At 41.7% G+C, this 22,114-nt stretch overlaps 1 protein-coding gene across 12 annotated transcripts in view; it reads right to left on the bottom strand.

Moving 5' to 3' along the window:
* si (sucrase-isomaltase (alpha-glucosidase)) overlaps positions 1 to 22,114 on the bottom strand; it is a 243,278-nt gene that overhangs the window by 182,465 nt on the left and 38,699 nt on the right. For all 12 annotated transcript variants that reach the window (XM_041216425.1, XM_041216411.1, XM_041216418.1 and 9 more), the window contains 4 exons: positions 20,816 to 20,904; positions 2,366 to 2,486; positions 2,151 to 2,260; positions 274 to 425 (listed from right to left, as the gene is read on the bottom strand). In XM_041216425.1, the coding sequence (XP_041072359.1) occupies positions 274 to 425; positions 2,151 to 2,260; positions 2,366 to 2,486; positions 20,816 to 20,904 (472 nt within the window). The remainder of the gene's footprint in view (positions 1 to 273; positions 426 to 2,150; positions 2,261 to 2,365; positions 2,487 to 20,815; positions 20,905 to 22,114) is intronic.

Here is a 22,114-nt window from a genome sequence, read left to right as displayed (position 1 = left end):
CATATTGAGACAGATACTGATTGGAACAATTGATGCAGAATAAGCCAATAGGGCCTCTTCCTTTTTAGTAATATCGCTTTTGCCTTTAAATTGTGTTGAGTAAAGCTAGCAACGTAAACGCCTTCATGTAAAATTTCTTGTCACCATTTTCAATGTTTACTTTTAATACCACCAAAGAGTAGGCTGAAGGATTTCATATTGTAATAATGAGTTTGTTATGAATATTTTGTGTCAACATTGTCTCAAATACGTATTAGGCAGAAAATTGCTTACAGAACAGTTCTGGTGGACTTTCTCCTGATTATAATTCCAAAAGGATTCTTATTAAGCTCAACTTCGTAATTAGGATTCGATGTAGCAGGACCCTCAAATGATTTAATGTTTTCATGCGCAACTTCAAATCGACGTTTGTTAGCATCTGTAATCTTAACATGACAGTTAATAAAATGAACATGTCTGTCAGAAGCACAAATTTAAAAATATAAAATGATGCCTTAAATGCCAATCTATTCACTAAGACATCAATCTGATAATTGCAAAACCAGAGGTTGCTGCCCAATAATTTTAATTACGTGTTTTAGTAGCTAATTATTTTGAAAATCAAATATCATACAAAGAAGTGAAAAAACTGAGCATTCTGAAGCACCGTATAGAGAACTACTATTTCTGGAAAGCCAGCATGGATTTGTTAATGGCAAATCACGTTTAACTAACTTGCTTGAGTTTTTTGATGAGGTAACAGGGAGGGTTGATGAGAGTAATGCTGTTGATGTGGTGTAAATGGACTTCCAAAAGGCATTTAATAAAGTGCTGCACAACAGGCTTACGAGAAAAGTTGGAGTTCACGGAACTAAAGGGACAGTTGCAACATGGATTCAAAATTGGCTGAGTGACAGGAAACAAACATTAGTGGTGAACGGTTGTTTTTTGAACTGGAACAGGCTTATACTGGAGTTCTCAGGGATCAGTGTTAGGACCCCCTGCTCTTCCAGTATGTATTAATAGCCCAGACCTTGGAGTAAAGGGCACAATTTCAGGATTTGCGGATACTTGTAACTGTTGTGAACCGTGAAGAGGATAATGTAAGACTTCAAAAGGACGTGGACAGGTTGGTGAAATAGGCAGGCAAGTGACAGATTAAATTTAATGTCGAGAAGTGTGAAGTGATTCATTTTAGTAGGAGAAACGCAAAGGAGCAATGCAAAATAAAGGGTACAATTCTAAAGTGGGGCAGGAGCAGAGGGACCTGGGAGGGGGCAAGAGCAGAGGGATCTGTGCAGAAATGATTAAAGATGACAGGATAGGTTGAAAGAGTAGTTAATAAAGCATTCAGTATTCTGGGCTTTATTAATAGGGACAGAGTCTACAAAAGCAAAGTAGTTACGTTAAACTTGTATTAAACACTGATTCGGCCTCAACTGGAGTATTGTGTCCAGTTCTGGGTATTAGAGACGGTGAAGAAAAGATTCACGAGAATGGTTCCAGGAATGAAGGGTTTCAAAAGATTGGAGAAGTTGGGACTGTTTCCCTTGGGGAAGAGTAGGTTGAGAGGAGATTTTATAGAGGTATTCAAAATTTTGGACAGAGTCTGGAAAGAGTAGATGGGAAGAAACTGTTCCCAATCATGGAAGGAGCGAGAACCAGAGAGCACAGAATTTAGGTAATTGGCAAAAGACGCAATGGTAACATGAGGAATGCACTGCCTGAGAGTGTGATGGAGGCAGGGTCAATTGAGGCTTTCAAAAGTGAATTGGATCATTAACTGAAAAAGAAAAACATTCAGGGGTATGAGGAAAAAGTAGGGGAGTGGCACTAGCTGAATTGCTCCTTCAGAGGGTCAGCATAGACATGGCCTCCAGACAGGCAGGCTGAATGGCCTCCTTCCATTTGGTAAAAATATCTTGGTTAATTGTACATTCAGTGTTATCCTTCAAGGCCAAATTAAAAGCAGATTATAAGCTGTTGCTATAAACATGTACTCATTAACAAAAAACATTAATCAGCTGTTTCTTTTATTGCATCTATATTTTGCCATTTATCCTATCTTATGATTAAAAAGTAAGTTAAAATGGATTCTGTATTTCATATTTGTATTAAAATTATGGTAGTAGAAAACCCAAAGATTTAATTTCTCTTTGAAGCATACTAACCTTGAATCGGAAGCGATTTGCTGTCTGTCTTTCTCCAGTCAATAGCAATCTTTCAATGTCATTTCCATAAAGGGAGGGAGAAGGTAAACGGTACAGCTGAGTTTCAAACCCTTTTACAAAACAGGATCTTGGTTAAATGCACTCATCAACAAAAATATTCAGATCGCATAAAGGAAGCAGATAACAAAGTGAGTCATATGAGCTGCAGTACAGACCTGTTTGAGTTTTCTTTTGACTTTCCTTGATCTTGTATCCAATATTCAAAGCAAAGAAGCACCAGGGCCCATTTCCACTGCTCACTGGTTTCCAACAGCAACCTCGAGCTTCACAACGTTCCTAAGAAAAAGAAAGGTGCAAGATAATGGGCCAGAATTTACACTAAAAATGATGGTCAGGCTAATGGTGCTTACCGTTATGCACAAATTGGACAGCAGCTTCAGGCAACCACAAATACACAGTTAAATGCAAAAATCTAGACGCTGCTATCTAGACAGCTGTCTGAGCTCCACCACCCTTCCATAAACTGCGTGAAAATAGCACCTTGCCAGCTAGTTCCTCATTCCAATGTATTAAACGGCATGAAGTTTCTATAGTGGTGTCAGAGATACAGACTAAGCTTGGCACAGAAAGTTAGGATTTATCCAGTTCAGTCTGAGTGCCCATTCTTTAATGTTGTGATAAGCCTTAATTACTGCTAAACAACCTCTCTGGCACTGAAAATTAAAAGTGTAAAGTTTTATTTTTGGAGATTAAAGAAAACGTAAATCAAGTTTTTATTTGAATTTTTCTTTGAGTGCTTTTTTTCTGTTTTCTAATCTATTCTCTCCTAATTCTGTTTTCTCGCTAGTCTGAAGATTTTTTTTAAGGGACAGGCCAACTAGTGAGAGGGAGCAGTTTCACCATCCAAGTAAGGATGACAGGTGGGCTCCTAAGACTGACTGTCATTGGGAGGCCCATCAGCACTGATACATCAGCAGCCTCAACATGGAGGTGCCCTCTGCAGGTGATGTCAGTTTTTGAAATTTAAAATGGTCACAGCCTTGGGGAGAGGGGGTTGGTGGTGGTGGTGGTGGTTGGGTGGGGGGGCTCACTCACTGGATGAAGCTCCCCCCACTTCCCCAGCCCACATTTCCTGATATGAGCCCACCATGGTTGCCTGGCCACGGTCCAGGCTAAGGTCTCTTATCCGCATTGCTGGAAATCCAGCACAGGAACAGCAATTTCCCTCAATTGGCTTCTCATTGCTTGGTAACCATTCTGAACCTGATCTGGCCTCTCCAAAGATGGCTCGGGGTCAAGATTGTGACTCCAAACTGCTCAAAAGCTAGCAGCACACAATTGCGGAGCCACCTGCATCTGCTCCTGACTCTGAACTGTTTCAAAATCCAGCCACAGCTCCTGGTTCAGATTCTGTGTTACTCATTAAAAATACTTCAATATGATTACTTGAGGAGAAACACTGCTGCTTACACTGTTCACACAGGCCCCAGGTCCTCAAGCAGAAACAGAGGTTTTTCCCTGCCTTGTGACACAGAGCAGACAAAGCACATGCTTATGTCTGTTATGATTAGTTTTTCCTGGAACAAGTCACTAGCCTGTTGCCAGAGATTGTAGCTTGAAGGGTGCCACTCCACATCAAGCCTGGCTGACCAGGCGACGTTCCTGTACTTACTGTCTCTCATAGGCATTTTGGAAGGATTTACAGGTTGCTAATCAACCTGTTTGGCCACATTGTAAAAATTCCTTCCATGGCCATCAAGTCCTGCAATGAGGCTCAAACTTGGAGCTTCTGGCTCCGAGGCAGGGACGCAACCTATTGTGCCCTTCAAAAGAGATTGCAAATTTAAATTTCTAACAATGCAACTTCCTGTGCAGAAAGTCGCATAAATGAAACAGGCAAAGACATGGCTAGCAAACAGAAAACACAGTTTGCTCATTAGTTTGTTTGCTCGCTTGTTGAAGTAAATTCTAGCCCGTAATTTTTGTTTTTCGTTATCAGGTTCGCTTTGTCCGGCGAACGCTAGCTCCCCCCTTGATATTAACACATTAGTTGGTGCAGAGACACCGATTAACTGAACAAACCCTGACATAGCACTTTGCTTTATCACATTCCTCCATCTTTACTTGAAAGTACAATTGACAAGCATCGCAACATCCCAATTATTTACATGAATAACTATATACAAGTCAAGTCTCTCAAGAGGCTTCCTCGGACATGTTGAGCGTCATAGCTCAAAAGCCTCAGCTGGTTTTTCCAAGATCCCCTTCTCAGGGGCCAACTGTCCACCAGGCTCTTCGGTGGAAGTGGGCAAGTTTGTGTCTTCAACCCTCTTAGGTCCAACTGGCCCCACTGATACATCCAAATCGTGTGACATTTCTTCCACATAAGGTGCAGACTCAAACAAAAATGGTGACGGCATTCCTTCTTGTGGGACTGTCTCCCTTTTCCGGAGATGATCCACATGTCATCTAATTAATCGGTTGTTTACCGAGACATTTTGGAGAGAGGTCCTGTCACAGCATTCACTTCACCTAATAGCCAATTGTGCCCATGTCCAAAGTTCTTTGCGAGAACTGTGTCTCCCACTGTGAAATTTCTTTCATGATTATGGCCATCATGGCGAGCCTTTTCGGCCTCTTGGCATCTTTCCACCCCCTGCCCTAAATTCGGCCTGATAAGAGTTAGATGGGTGCGGAGATGCTTCTTCATTATTAATTCAGTAGGGGCAATACCGATGGTCGTGTGTGGTGCCATCTGGTATGCGAACAGGAACCGTGACATACTGGTGCTGATGGAATCCCTGTCTAGCTTTTTCATCCCGGACTTAAAAGTTTGGACCACCCTTTCAGCCAAACCATTAGGGGCGGGGTGGTAAGGCGAGACTTTGATATGAGTTATACCATTGAAAGTGCAAACCTGTGGAACTTTCCACTGGTAAATGCAGTCCCGTTGTCTGACACGAGCACCTCTGGTAACCCATGCACTGCAAAACTCTATTGCAAAAGGTCTATGGTGGCAGCAGACTTGGGTGACTGGATTTCGTAAACATCCATCCACTTGGGAGTGGGCATCGATTAGTAAAAGGAACATCGTGCCCAAGAAGAGCCCCATGTAGTCGACATGAAGGCGCATCCATGGACGCTGTGGCCATTCCCAGGGATGCAATGGAGCTAAGTGGGGTAGCTTTTGTACCTGCTGGCATTGAAGACAACTTTTGACTAGGGTTTCCCTGGACACCACAAATAGCTGTGTGCAAGCAACTTCATCCTACTAATGCCAGGGTGAGCGCTACATAATTCGGCTAGTTATGGTCCTCGCCCTGTCAGGGGCATGATAACCCTTGCTTCCTAGAGCAATATGCAGTCCTGGCAGCTGTGACTGAAATAGGACTTCAATTCATCAGCCTTTGGCTCGCCTGACCATCCATTCAAGACCTGCTCCCAGATGTGGGATAAAAGTGGATCTTGGCTTGTCCACTCATGGATTTGTTTGGCCTGGACAGGGGATGAATCCAAAAAATTTAGAAGTAAGACAAGTTCCTGGGGAATTGGAACTTTTACAGTGTTACCTGGTAGGGGGAGGTGGCTCGAGCACGTCAGCATGTGCGATCTGGCTTCCCAATCAATAAATAAAATGGTTTTTCATCCCGGACTTAAAAGTTTGGACCACCCTTTCAGCCAAACCATTAGGGGCGGGGTGGTAAGGCGAGACTTTGATATGAGTTATACCATTGAAAGTGCAAACCTGTGGAACTTTCCACTGGTAAAGTATTCATAACCAGCCAATATCAGTGCCCACCTCTGGATGTGAGCTGATGCAATGTGGCGGGGGGTGGGGGGCGGCGGGATTCGCCTTATCCTCTCCAAATAATCCCAGCAGAGGTTTCTGGTCAGATATGATGAGAAAATGGCGACCACTGAGGTATTGATGGAATTTCCGAACACCATACACAACAGATAAGCTTCTGAATTTGAGAATATTGTTGTTCTGGAGCACTGAGTGTGCGACATGTATAACAAATGGGTTGTTCAGAGCCATCCAATATGAAAGTACAGTACCTACTCCATAAGGGGACGCATAACAGTTAAATTCAATTCTTTCTTTGGGTCAATGTGGACCAGTAGGTCCGATGATCTTAATAATTGCTTCACCTTCAGGAACGCATCCAGGTGTGGAGTTTGTCAAATCCATTTGTGGTTTTACTTAAGCAATGCACATAACAGAGCGAGTATGGTTGATAGATTTAGGAGAAATCGCCCATAGTAGTTTAACATGCCTAAGAAGGCCTTTAGTTTCTGTAGTGCAGTGAATAGCCTTGACTTTTTCTTCCACGGGATGCAGGCCCTGCGCACAACTTTATGGCCCAAGTAAACTGCCTCTTTGGCTTGGAAAAGACATTTTTCTCGCTTCAAGCACATCCCCACTTGTGAGAAGGATTTCAGCACCGCCTCCAAATTAGCTAAGTGTTCTTCATCAGTTCAGCCAGTGACTGAGACATCATCCAGATAAACAACGACATGGGACAGTCCTTGAAGCAGATTTTCCCTGGTATGCTGGAAAATAGCACACGCCGATGAGGCTCAAGGGTATTCGAGCATATTGATACAATTCTTGATGTGTATTGATGGTCTCGAATTCCCTAGAGCCTTCTTCCAACTGTACCTGCTGGAAAGCGTGGCTCATGTCGGGTTTTGAATATGTGCTGCTCCCTGCGAATTTTGAATAAAATTCATCAATCGTCGGAATCGGGTGTCTATCAAGTTTGGCCACTCTGTTTACAGTTAACTTATAGTCATCACATAAGCGAACACTTTGGTCTGGCTTTAGTATGTGTACTATGGGTGTCGCCCACTCCCAAAATTGCACCAGTTGTAAGATACCCAAATTGTCCAGCCTGTTTCTCTCGGTCTCAACCTTGTCCCGTGGAGCATAAGGGACTGGTCTGGCTCTGTTCTCCCCTGTGTGTAGGTAGTTTCACTATCACTTAACTTCCCAGCCAATAAGGAAGTTGTTGGGCCCAAAAGTGAGAAAAAGACATTGAAAATCTTTTGTCAAAATGACAGCGGCATGCACATTAATTGTTATATGCCTTAACTGTCCCGATACAGCATATCACAATTTTGCATCTCAATCACGATTTTAATTTGTCGCACAATCCTCACATTGAAATGGCATTCCCTCATGTTAAATTGACCACCATTCCTAAGGCTATTTTTACATCATAGCTTGAGTATTGTTGTGTAGCAGCTTTCTTTCTGCAATACCATGAAATTTGCTGTATTAATCAGGAGTCTGCACTCAATCAGAGAGAAGTGCCTTCTTAAAGAAGCCAGCCTCACACAACTAATGGAAGGTAGTTCCAGCACATTATCAAACCAGGATTCAGGGCCCCTTTAGGCCTCCACGAGGATTTGGGCCTACAGTTAATGCACAGTTCATGTTGGGTGGGCAGCATTAATCATGTCATGTAAGCAATTTACATTTAATTATTGGTTAGGAGGTCCTAACAAAAATATAACCATGCATACCTAATGCCCACTCTTGAAATAGAACACGGAGTTCCAACTTGATAGTATGGGATGTTGCCTGGCTGGAATTATAAAACAGCCACCCATCTCCATATAAATGCAGCATGAAACTGTTTGCCTTGAAATGATGCCAATTTAGAGTTGAAAGCAAGTTTGGAAGTTGAATGCCATTTAAAATACACTATTGCCTTGTTTCTGCCACGCAGAGGGAGTCAAAACCTCCCTTCACATTTCTTTAGATTATTTTATTTTCTGTCATCTATTTGCCTAATTTATTTTTCTGCTTGTCCCTTGATAACACTTACTTGTGAAGTTTTCTTTACAATCATGCTTATTTTTAAAAGATATTAACATTGTGTCCTCGATACACGAAAGACCAAATCATTTATATCTATTGGTCCTCAATCTGATCTCTGAGAAACACCACCATTTATATCCCTGTAGTCAGAAAAAGTATCTGTTAACTGCATTCTCTGTTTCTGTCATTCACATAGTGTTACATTCCTTTTCATATAACGTGCCTTAATGAGCCACTTATGTGAAACGTACTTTGAAAATTCATGCACACAATGTGCACTGCATTCGCCTCATCAATGGACTCCATTATTTCCATCAATAACTCTATCAGCTTTATATCTAAATTACACAGCCACAATGATAAACAGGAGCCTATAAAACTCACCTGGACTTAGTTCAGGTTCAATGTGCTGAAACAAGAAGTTAATCAGCATATAAAATGTATGCATAGCTCTCAAGCAACATACACTTCTTATTCTATGATCAATGTGCAGAACATGATAGTTTATGCACTGTCAGCTGAGTGTCTGTTTTTAATGACACAATGACAAAGGGATTATAAACTTGCAATGAGATCAATAGTCAAATTCATTTACATTCAAACTGTATACAATATTAATAATGAACTGGCTGTCTTAGGCCATTATATACAGCCAGCCAATAACAATGCGCCTCACTCTTAACTGTCCTCTGAAATGACCTGACAAACCACACATTTGTGCCAAACTGCTACAGAAAAGTCAAAAAGGAATAAAAACAGGTGACCACTGGCATCTACCTAGGCACTGGAAATGGCAATGGCACACCCTTCTCAGTAGACCCTGCAAAGTCTTCCTTGCTAACATCTGGGGGCTTGTGCCAAAAATGGGAGAGTTGTTCCATAGACTAGACAAACAAGAGCCTGACATAGTCATACTAACCAAATCATAGCTTACAGCCAATGCCTCACCAGCAGAACAGACCCACCAGAGGAGGTGGCATACATTTGGAGTTTCCTTGCAAGTCCTCAATATCCACTCCAGACCCCATGAAGTCTCATGGCATCAAGTTAAGCCTGAGCAAGGAAACCTCCTCCTGATTACTACCCACCATCTTCCCTCAGCTGATGAATTAGTATTCCTCCTTTTTGAACACCATTTGGAGGAAGTACTGAGGATAGCAAGGAGACAGAATGTACCCTGGGTGGGAGGTGCTTCAATGCCACCAACAAGGGTGGCTTGGTAACACCACAATTATTTTATGCAGCACGCCCACAGTGCTAAATGGGATAAATTCAGTACAAACCTAGCAACTCAAAAATGGGCATCCATTAGGCACTGTGGGCCATCAGCAGCAAAATTGTATTCAACCACAATCTGTAACCCCATGATCCAGCATTTCCCTCACTCTATTACCATTCAGCCAGGGGAGCCCTGGTTCCATGAGGAGTGCAGAGAGCATGCCACAAACATACCTAATAATTGGGTGCTAATCTGAAGTTACAACACAGTACTACATGCATGCTAAACAGCAGCAACAGCATACAATAGACAGGGCTAAACAATCCCACATCAGGTCATAGCTCTACAGTCCTGCACATCCAGTTGTGGAAGGCGGTGGACAATTAAACAACCAACTGGAGGAGGAGGGGTGTTACAAATATCCCCACTCTTAATGATGGGGGAGCTCAGCATATCAGTGCAAAAGACAAGGATGAAGCATTTGCAGCCAACTTCAGCCAGAAGCATCTCCTAGATAATCCATCTCAGCCTCCTCGAGGTGCCCACCATCACAGAAACCAGTCTTCAGCCAATCTGATTAATTTCACGTGATATCAAGAAAAAGGCTGAAATCACTGAAAATAGCAAAGACAATGGGCCCTGACATCACCCTTGCAGTAATACTGAAGACTTGTACTCCAGAATTAGCTGCCCCTAGCCCAGCTGTATCAGTATATCTACAACACGGATATTTACTCAATAAAGTGGTAAATTGCCCAGGTATGTCCTGTCCACAAAAAAGCAAGAAAAAACCATCAGTCTGCTCATCAGCAAAGCGATGGAAGATCTCATCGACAGTGTTATCAAGTGGCACATTAGCAGTAATAACCTGCTCACCAATGCTCATTTTGAGTTCCGCCAGGGCTACTCAGCTCCTGACCTCATTATATGCTTGCTCCAAGATAACATTTATGCCAGACAAGTGCCAGGCAATGATCATCTCCAACAAGAGAGAATATAACATCTCCCTTCTTAATATTCAACAGCATTACCATCGCTGAATCCCCTGCCATTAACAACTTGGGACCTATCATTGACCAGAAACATAACTAGACCAGTTATATCAATACTGTGGTTGTAAAAGTAGATCAGAAACCGGTAATTTTGCAGTTAATAACTCATGTCCTGACTCCACAAAGCCTGTCCACTATATACAAGGGACAAGTCATGAGTGTCACTTGCCTAGATGAGTGCACTCCAAAACACTCAAGAAGCTCAACACCATCCGGGACAAAGCAGACCTCTTGATTGGCACCCCATCCACCACTTCAAACATTCTGTCCCTCCATCACTGGCACACAGTGGCAGCAGTGTGTACCATATAAGATGCACTACTGTTGCTCACCAAGCCTCCTCAACAACACCTTCCAAACTCTCAACCCCTATCACCTAGAAGGACAAGGGCAGCCGACGCATTGGAACACCTCCAAGTTCCCTTCCAAATCACACACCATCCTGACCTGGAACTATTTCACTGTTTCTAGGTCAAAATCCTGGAGCTCTCTTCCTAACAGCATTGCATCTGCACCAGATGGGCTGCACAAGGACACAAGATCACAAGAGGTAAGAAAAGGAGTAGACCATATGGCCCGTCAAACCAGCTGCGTTGTTCAATAGATCATGGTTGGTCTTGGGCTCCAACTCCACTTTCCTGTTCATTCCCCAAGTCCCTTGGTTCTCTGAGAGACCAAAAATCTGTGTACCGCAGCCTTAAATGTATTCAATGATGGAGTATCCACAACCCTCTGCAGTAGAGAATTCCAAAGATTCACAACCATTTGAATGAAGTAATTTCTCCTCATCTCAGTCCTACATGATCAGCCCTTCATCCCAAGACTATGCCCCCGCTTTAGATTTCCCGATCCCAGAAACAATCTCTCAACATCTACCCTATCAAGCCCCTTGAGAATCTTGTACATTTCAATGAGATTACCTCTCAACTAAACTCCAGAGAAAATAGACCCAATTTGCTCAATCTCTCATCATAGGACAACCCCCTCATCCCAGGGACAGATTTAGTGAGCCTTCGTTGTACCATCTCCACTGCAAGCATATCTTTTCTTAAATGTGGAGACCAAAACTACAGACAGTACTCCAGATGTGGTCTCAACAAAACCTCGCACAACTCTAGCAAGACTCCTTTATTCCTGTATTCCAAACTCCTTGCAATAAAAGCTAACGTGCCATTTGCCTTCCTAATTGCTTGCTGTGCCTGTATGCTAGCTTTTTGTGACGCTTGTATGAGTACACCCAAGACTCTTTGAACATCAACACTTAGAAGTTCCTCAACTTTAAAAAATCAGCTTTTCTATTCTTTTGACCAAAGTGAATAATATCATACTGCCCTAGATTATAATCCATCTGCCATCTTGTTGCTCACTCGCTTAACCTGTCTATAACTCTTTGCAGCCTCCCTGTATTCTCTCAGCAGCCCACCTTTCTACCTAGCTTTGTATCATCAGTAAATTTGAATACATTACTCTCTGTCTCTTAATCTACGACATTAATATAGATTGTAAATAGCTCAGTTCCCAGCACTGACCCTTGAGGTACTCTATTATTCACTACCTGCTAACTTAAAAATGTCCTCTCTATGTGCACTCTCTGTTTCCTGTCTGTTAACCAATCCTCTATCCATGTCAATATTTGACGTCCAACTCCATGCGCACTTATCTTGCCTATTAACCTTTTGTGTGGCACCTTTTCAAATGTCTTATGGAAATCCAGGTATACTGCAGTGTTTCAAGAAGGAATATCATTACAACCTAGGTATGGGCATCAAATGTTGGCCTTGCCAGCGACACTCACATCCATGAAGGAATAAAAATAAGTCCGGCAATTCTATGCAGGTATTTCCATCAGTTATGTAATTATATTAGAGCTTGGGCTTATCATCCTCCTAATATGCAACTGTTGTTAGTACATGAGTATTTTCTTTCATCTTTACAGTACTTTGCAGCAGATGGTAAAATTCCCCAAAAGTATCAGTACTGTAAATATAGTTCCAAATGAAGTTAAATTCCAAAACCAGCCAAAACATCTGATCATAAGACAATTGCTACAATGATTAACTAAAGTGACATTAACTTTCATTATAAGTAATTGATATACTATTGGAGCTTATTACCAGGATTTGAATTTAGGGTTTTAAATTAAATGGTTGATTGTCTGGAGTACCTGTGCTGGGCACAATAGAGTCAGGAATATATTACAGAATAAACCTGGAATATTCTGTATAACGGTGCCTTTGCCTTTTCTCAACAATCGAGGAAACTGCTATGGTTATGATCCAATAATATCCCACTTGTTAATCTCCATAATAATAGGTATGTGATGTTCAGATTTGAACTTGTGTAGTGTTCTGTACGCAAAGACCCATGTCACCATGGAATCAATCCAAATAAGAAACTATTATTGTGAATGGTAATATTCTCTTTGTGAAAACAACATATTTGATCTCATAAGGGTTCAACATCCTTCAGTAGCACACTATTGAATGTATTCGCATACAATTTCAATTTTAAAACAGTTTTTAAATGGGTCAACAACAGTGTTAAAATCGTATACAAAGGAATTTGACACAGTGGCTAACAGAGGAATATAAATCCATTCAAAAACTGAAAATATTGAAAAAACTCAGCAGGTCTAGCAGCATCCATGGAGAGAGAAACAGAGCCAATGTTTTGCGTCCATATGACCCTGCTGAAGAGTGGACATGTGGTGAAAATTATACTGTTTAATGGGGGTGGAGCAGGTGAAACTGGATAGAAGGCCAGCGAAGGTGGGGACAAAGGAGAGATTGACAATAATGTCATGAACTAAAGGACAAAGGGGGTGTTAAAGGTAATAGTAAAGGCTAAAAAAGGTGCTGATAATGGCGAAAATGGCCCTTTTGGGGATGGGATGGGGGAAGGGGTGATGGTGTGGAAAGAAAGGATAGAAAATGGGACAGAAGGGGGAAAAAAAGGATGAATAAATAAAAATAAATGGATAAGGTTGGAACCTGAGGCCAGGTTGGAACCGTGGGAAAAGTCGGGGAAACCAAGCCCCTTCAATAACTGTTACTTCCCCAAAAGGGCCATCTGTTACTTGCTCATGTTGTATTTTTCTAGAGCGCTGACCCTTGTTCTGCTATTATCACACTCTGTTCTCTTACTTATCAGCACATATTCAGTCCTTATCACTACCATTAACACTCCCTTTGTCCTTTAGTATAAATTTCACCATATTTCCTCTTCTCTTCAGCTCTGAAGAAGGGTCATACGGACTGGAAACGGTGGCTCTGTTTCTCTCTCCACGGATGCTGTTAGACCTGCTGAATTTTTCCAGCATTTTCTGTTTTTGTTTCAGATTTCCAGCATCTGCAGTATTTTGCTTTTATCTTAATGTAAATCCATTGTTGTCCCCTCCCCCTTTTTGTGGGATTCCTATTAATGGCTTTATCCTCTTAATGGCTTAAAACATTAACATCCTGGAGTTTCCTCCATGGTCAAACTAAAATTGAGCTCTGCTCAAACTAGTTAACATAAATTGAATATAAAAACTCCCATGAATCAGCACAATCAACCAGGGTAATCTGGTGTAATTTATTTGTGACTGGAATAGAGCCAATGGGCCCTCAAAGCGCCAGGCTGGAACAGTGGAAAAAGTCAAGAAAAACCATGCCCCTTCAGTACTAAATTGAAAAGTGCAAGCAACCATTATCCCTTAGCCTTGTAAACCTTTACAGTCATTAACTTAAATTGTTCTGTACGGCATCAAAAACATTTTATAACTTTGTAACCCGTGCAGAGGATCAGCCAAAAAATGAGCCATCTTTCAAGTTTTATTAAAGATGTATGACTTTTACAACAGCAGGCTGGTTTTAATTCACTGCCGATCAACTTATTTGTGCAGGATTTATAGGGAAAAAGGACAGAAGGCCATTTGGCCCTTCGAGCCAGCTCTACTATTCAATAAGACCATGGTTGATCTGGTGGTGGTCTCAGCTCCACTTTCCTGTCTGCCCCCCATAAACTTTGACTCCCTTGCCTAACAAAAATCTGTTTGACTCTTCCTTGAATAAATTCAAAGCTCCAGCTTTCACTTCTTTCTGCGGAAGAGAAGTCCACACACGAATGACCCTTTGGGAGAAAATAATTCTCCTCATCTCTGTCTTAAAAAGGAGAGCCCTTATTTTTCACAATGCCCCTAGTTCTAGTCTCCTCCACAAGAGGAAACATCCTCCAGGAATCCACCCTATCAAGTCTCCTCAGGATCCTATATGTTTCAACAAGATCAACTCTCATCCTTCTGACTTCCAATGGTTGTGGGCTTCATCTGTAGGTCTCAACAATGCCTTGTACAGCTGCCATAAAATTCCCTATTTTTATTTTCCATTCCTCATGCAATAAACATCAACATTCCAATTGCCTTTCTAATCACTTGCTGTACCTGCACACAAACTTTAGGTGATTATATACCAGATCACCTAGATCCCTCGGTACCATCAAATTCTGCAATCTTTCTCCATTTAAATAGCATCCTGTTTTTCTATTCTTTCTGCCAAAGTGTTATGACCATTCATATGACCACATGCCTGTGTTGCTGAGAATTTAGGCACAATGTAACAAACTCCTCCGAGCAAGTGCAATTCAAGGAAACCTGCATTTCAGTGTGAGTGGTTGCCAGTTTTGTTTCTGGGGGCTGGCTCAAGTGCAGGGCTCAATCTTCCAGATGAGATGTTAAATTAGGGCCCTGCCACCCCATCAGGTAGATGTATAAGATCCCATCGGCAATATTCGCCCTTCAGCAAAAGTCACTGAAACAACTTATTAATTTCTTGTAGTTTATAGAAATATGTTATGCCCAATTGGCTGCCACAGAAGTTTAAATATTCTTCATTGACTACACGTTGGGACATCCTAAGTGTTGTAAGGTTGTTTGGTGTCTCATGGAGACATCCGGAGGCTCATATAGTTAAACATAAACCATTTACTGGTAGCCAATAACTATATACATATCCAAGGTACTGCCACGTATGGGTGCTGTCTCCATCCTGGCTCCTTACTGACTCTACTACACACAGTCTACCATCATGTGACTCTCTACAGCATACCATGGATGGTATTGTTCTTCAATCCAACATTAACCCTTGTTCTGCTGAACACCCTTATACTACACCTCCCCCAACCCCATCCAAGTCCTCACCCAAATACATTTACAATACAACCTTGACTTTGCAGATAAAGGATGAATGATCTCATCCGTGCAGACCGGGTATGGCAACCATCTCATCACTCTAAACTCACACACTCAAGCCCATCACACATTCACAGGCATCTCACTCACTGCCAGCTCAAGGGACATCACCACTCACTCTCTCACACATATACCCTCACATATCCATCTGGTCTCATCTCCTCTGGAGGCTGCCTCCTTAGCCCTCACCATCTTGAGGCCACTTGCACAGATCAACATGTGCCCCCACACACACCCTGGGATACCCTCCTTCCCCAGTATAGCCCTTGCCCGCCAGCTCTTCCTTTGTCTGTGGCCACTTCTTTCCCTTCCCCAAGTAAGACCTCACCCTGCAGCATTGAAAAGCCATCCACTATGGCTGATTTGGTAGGTAGAGACCTACCCGTGAGCACCCTAAAAATGATGTGATGCTTCTGTGAAGCCTGGCGCTGATGATTGTGAGTGCTGACTGAAGCAAGGTAGGTAAACGAAAACCTTGAAGTCCCAAGAGAAGTGCAGCCCAATAAGTGCCCGTCTTATATATGCTGCTGCGAAACACATCAGCGTGTTTTCCCACCAACGTGGGTGGGCGATCCAGCAGCGGGTGGTGGGGGGCGGGGGGGGGAGATGCGTTCAGCAGGGCTGGCCTTATAATGATATGCTGATGTATTACAACGAGGTTCCCAATGTCTGTGGCGGGGAAAGCAGCCCACCATCAGCAGACAAAATGGACAATCGCAAACTGGTTTCACAATGCTGTGAAACTGATTTTTGGCCTTCTCACCATATTGTCCGCTCACACCACTGAACATGCCCAACACCGGCGGGTGCAGAAAATCTCAGCCTGTGGGTTTGTCCCATTCTTTCTGAAGGGAATGATCACTCTGTTCATTCCTAGAGCGAGCTTGTATTTTCTTTTTCCATGAGGTCCGCCATGATCTACCTGGAAGTTGATGTTTCAAAAACTGAACCTTCATTTCTACTTGTTTCACAATTTCAGCCAACTATTTGTTTACTCTTTTATTTTCCAATCCTTTTTCAAGCTTATGAACCTTTTCATTCAGCTTAGCAACTGCTCTGTTAAGATCAGTTGTCTTTGCTACATTATGATCTGAAGACAAGTTTATAAGCGTCACCTTCCTTTCAGAGTCCTTCCTTCCACGGTGACTGACTGCTCCTTAGAGTTTTCCAATTCACTTGTTAGATTCTTACTGTTTCCTAGAATTTTCCTTTTATGCCAGTAAAGTCTTGATTTGGACTTCCATACTGCACATTCATGTTCTTCTTCAAGTGTCCTGCAACACTCTAGTATTCTCATCAGTTCTCGCTGGATACTACTTCAGGCTCATTTGTCATCCCTAAAAGTTGGTTCTCTACACCGAACAGCTTTTCTTTAACAGAGTTTAATTCCTGTGTGCTATTCTCCAAGCTCACATTCGTTAATTTTACTAATGTTAATTGTTTCTGAGACTCTTCATGCCCCTTTGTGAGAGCTTCTACTTTTCATTGCAATTGTTCAACTTTTTCTTGACATTCTGGGTTCTGGGCTCTTGATTTTCATTTCAGCCATGTCATTTTTCAACAACTCAATGGTTCTCAGCATGGTTGAGGCATCCAATGTTTTTTCTTTTAATTTCTTGAGCTTCAACATCAGATTAACATTTTCCAATCTTATTTCTGTCTTTTCTTTCTCTGTCTGCAACAAAGCTTTGTCCTTGTCCATCACTTTGTTTTCATTGTTAGCCAGGTCTGTGTGCGGCAAAGTCTTAGCTTGTTCCAATTCTGTAATTGTGCTACTCATGGCTTCATTATCCACTCGCAGCTTGGAAAGTTCTATGGCTTTTCCTTTCAATGCCTCATCTTTTTCATTCAGCCAGTGCTTCAGCTCCTTAGTTTCTTTCTTGTACCTCTTTGCTTCTTCCTGGAATATAGAACATGGTTGCGTCTTCTCTGCCAACTGACTCTTCAGTTCATTCAACGTGACATTAAATTCATTTTACTGCTCTTCATAATTTTCCAGAGGATCAAACATTGACCTAAGGGATCCTTGTAGCATGTGAAGGTCCTTCACCAGGTTTTCATTTTCTTTGTGAAACTCAATTGTTTCCTCTTGATTTTTCTTGTAATTCAACTGTCTCCTCCAATTTCTTCTGCTGTTCTTCAATCCTGTTGTTCAGGACAATCTTCACTTCTTCATGTTGTTAAAGGGGTGCATACTGCTTTTGCATTTGATTATGAAGGGCAATCAGATGTTCTTTCAATTGTTTATTTTCTTGTGGACCTCTTGCCAACTCACTGTGCTTCAGTGCAATGGTTTGTCACTACTGGTAGTTCTAGTGCAACTTTTTCTGAAGTAGTATTCAACATATCTTTTAGCTCCTCATGTTTGTTTTCCACTGCTACATATTGATTCTTCAAAGAGTCTTTCAGGGCAGCAATTTCTTTGAAGAATTTTTCTGCCTGTTGTGCTTGGCTGCACTTCTGGTTGAATACTTCCAACTCAGTTTTGGTATGAACATTTTCCTGTGGAATTGTTTCATTTTATTTTTGCAGGTTTTGTTTCTATCTCAGATAGCTTTCCTTTATTCACAGCAGGCTGCTCGGTCTACTTTTCCACCAGCTTTGCAGTTTGGGTAATGTGTCAGCATTTTTGAAAGGCTCTATTTTTAAGCCTGTTGGCTGCTTCTCAGCCTTTACTTTCTTCTGCAGTGAACTCTTCAGCTCATGCACTTCAATGTGCTAAAATGGTCTGCAACCATCCTGTGGTTTGCTTAAGGTATTGTCTCTCTCTGCCCGGGTCTCCTGTCTCCCTCACTATTAACTGTGCCTCTGCATTTGATCCGGTCTAACTTTTCATCTGCAGAGGATTCTTCTACATTTTGGCATATTTTCCTTCTTTTGAATTTTGCTCAGCCTTTTACTTTGATCTAGCTAGGTCTCTTGGCTCTCTGTTCAATCAGGTCTGGCAATGGTGCCGTGGTGGCATCCTTCTTCAACCTCCATGTCTACACTGGAGCTTTTATTTAGGCAATCTCCAATTGTGTCTTCAATTTTGTTTTTAGGCAATCTTCAACTATTTCTTCAATTCAGACGCACTTCTCTCAGGTCAACCTTAGGTTCTCAAAGCATGAACAACTAAAGAAACATAAGTTCCTTCTCCAGCTTCTCTGGAATTTCAGGATCCATTCTTCACTGTCACCATGTTGTAAGGCTGTGTGGTGTCTCATGGAGAGTTCTGGAAGATCGTATGGTTAAACATAAACGGTTTATTGGTAACCCATAACTATATACATCTCCAAGGTACTGCCATGCACAGGTGCTGTCTCCTTCCAAACTCTACTACACATAGTCCACTATCATGTGACTCTCTTCATCATACTGTGAGTGGTACTGCTCTTCAGTCTCACACTTACCCTTTCTCTGCACACCCCTTTATGCTCCACTAAAGTCCTGTCACTCCTTCCATCCCTGCCTCCCTCCCATCCTCCCTCCCTTGCTACCTACATGCCTACCTATCTATTTCCTTCCTTCTCAAGGATGACCAGCTGCATTAAATAGGACATTAGGAAATAGCATGACCATTCCAATAATAGGTGGAATTTTACACGCTGCTCACCCTTCCAGAAAAAAAGTCAGTTCTAAATAGATGGACTTTAAAAAAGGCCATCCCACAGCGATAAAATGCTGGGGGCAGCCTTAGCAAGCTGAGGGTCAAACTTCTGTCCCTCAGTGGGAAGAGGTCCTGCCCTCAAGGGCTGCTGATCAATCTGATTGGCCGGCAGCCCTAGCAGTCCCAGCAGCACCAGAACTCAGTAGAAGGTGGTGGTGGGATTGCCAAGTGAAGGAAACTTGGATCCCAGAGACAGGTAAATCCGAGGTTTTGGTTGACAAGGATCGCAAAATCTGTGGAGGGTGGGAGGGGGAAGTGAGGTATGTCGTTGAGGTGAGGTGTGAGGTTTTGGTGCCCAGGTGAGAAGTAAAAAATGGGGGAATATCATCTTGGTAGGGTGGGAAGGGTTCCCCTGATGCGCACTGTCTGTCCCCTGAAGGACGTACCTCCCCTTCCTTCTCGCCTTTTAATCAACTTTGTTTAAAAAAATGGTCTGCCCACTACGACATGTCTTCCTACGCCAATCATACTATGGTGCGGACAGCGTAATATTTGAGTCAATTGACGTGTTAACAAGCTCAATTGCCCGTTAATTATTCTTTGAAAAATGGTAGGGGGGCTGCTGATTTCGGCGTCCACCCACTTAATGTTTTATGGGGAATGGGTCAGGGTGGACAGAAGGGTGGTGGGCTAGCCATGTGTCAAACTTTATGTCCCCCTGCCAAAACCACACCAAGCAGGGGCCATGAAATCCAGTCCCTGGAGTTCAATAATTTATATTTCTATTCTTTAAATTTCTCTCAAAAGTCATGCTATTGTTAATTTTGGAAACTCTTTTACTAAAGTTGAATGCTAAACATTTTGGGAAATATTACAGCGTAGCAATAAAAATCAAAAACAAAATATCTTTAAAAATTCAATTCACTATTGGGTCTTGCGCTAAACTGAATTCCTTTAACATATGGAGACTGGGTGACACAATGATTTGATATACTATCACTTTACCTGCTGATCCTTAGCTTGAATCTTCATCAAGCCTGGTCATTCTTCATCTCATCCTGTCATTCTTCACCAAATCCTATAATTCCTCACCAAGTCATGTCATTCCTTATTAAGTACAGAAATTTGCACAAATGCACAGACAGTTTTGAAAAATTATGTAGCACTATTTTTTTCTAAAGAAAGCTCACTGAGGTGTAACTTACAACTTACTTTCAGTGCAACTCCTATTGTCACTTAAGGAAGCGAACATATTACCGAAACCTTTGAGACCTAAAATCAAAATTCACTCTTTAAATTTACTGGGTGAGTTTTGAAACTACCCATTTTCCAGTGAATGGGTGATGTCATCAGGTATGCAACTAATATACAAGTCAAAGCTAAATCAAACACTGCTTTGAAACTGGGACTTAAAATAGTGAGTAAGACAGGTTAATTATATTGAGAATAGATTCAAATGCTTCGCATACAGCCTCTTTAGTTGAAATTTTATGCATTAGCTTTTTTGGTGGTGCTGCTTTAATGTACACTACAAAATGAAGGCAGTCACTTGAATTGGCCTCCACAAAACATTTTGTCAAACAGCATGTGCATAATTTCTGGTGAGTCCCATTAAGATCTCACAATAAATGTAAGGGTTATTATATTTACAGGATAAAGTGTTACTAAAAACATGTCTTGTATATACTAATAAGCCACATTTGTGTCGACTAAGTTTTTCCAAAACTTTATATGGTGCTTTCTAAGCTTACCCTTGAAGCTCCATTTTCTGGGTGGCAGTTGGTTCGATCATTATCATGAATGGAGAAAGGACAAAATGGGGTGAAAGGCTGGGTTGTATCTGTGAAAGTACAGACAGAGAGTCAGCACATAGAAGTACAGCAATCACAGCCTACATAAGTATCCTTAATATTTTTTAAACCAGGTATTGTAGGTAATGATAAATCTCATACTATCTTTTCAAATACAATGAAAAGGCCACAAATGAGTTAATAATTTTACCATGGTGAACCAATTTAATCAGGGCTGGGATTCTAATTTGTTTTTTTTTCAATCCCACAAGCCTTTCAAAAAAAAACCTAAACCTTGATGCAAGATTACATCTTTCAAAGTGAGGGAATCGCAAAACTAATTAAAAAAAAAACTAATGCAACTTATAATCCATCTTTCAATAATATGTGCCAAGCCAATTCATATTTCCTTTAAAATCTACACATTCTCTTTATTCCTTCAGGGGATGTGGGTGTCTTCTATCCCTAATTGCCCTTAACTGAGGGGCTTGCTAGGCCATTTCAGAGGGCCATTAAGAGTCAAAAACATTGCTGTGGATATGGAGTCAAGTGTAGGCCAGACCAGCTAAGGACAGTAAAAGGACATTAGCGAACCAGATGGGTTTTTACGACAATCATTTACAGTTTTGTCGACACCGATACTGATACTAGCGTTCAATTCCAGATTTTATTAATTGAATTCAAATTCCACTAGCCACCATTGCAGAATTTGAACCCATGTCCAGGAGCATTAGCCTGGGCTTCAGGATTACTAGTCCAGTGACACTGTCACTATGCCATTGTCTCCCATATATATCCTTATCGCATAACTAAGTATGGCTGAAAAAAGAGACATGCCTAAGCTTATCGTCTTGCACTCATCAGGACACCTGCAAGAAATACTAAAATCAGGGGGAAAACAACAATTTATATTATATGTGAAGAGAGTGCTAACTGGTTGGCAAGTAGGGTTGCCATAGAGAATGCACCACGGATGGTGACTGACAGTTAACTGCCAAGCATTATTTGAAATTTAAACCAGGCAGCTTGACTCTGATTGGTCAAGGCATTGCCCTGAGGAATGAGTCAGTGAACAGCTGACAGTTAATTCGCTTAGCCGAAACAAGTGCAATGTATGTACATGTTCTTTCTGTCAGCAAAGGAGAGGGCCCTACGTATATGTAGCTCCCAGTACACACAAATTCATCACACTGCCAGCCCAACTGACAATCTTAAATTAGCTGTCAGTGTAACTCTTAACACATTGAGGATTATTTAGCT

This window comes from Carcharodon carcharias, chromosome 2 (assembly GCF_017639515.1).
Source record: "Carcharodon carcharias isolate sCarCar2 chromosome 2, sCarCar2.pri, whole genome shotgun sequence".
Classification (NCBI taxonomy): Eukaryota; Metazoa; Chordata; class Chondrichthyes; order Lamniformes; family Lamnidae; genus Carcharodon; species Carcharodon carcharias.
Note: the sequence above shows the minus strand (reverse complement) of the source record. Positions and strands in the feature narration are given on the sequence as shown.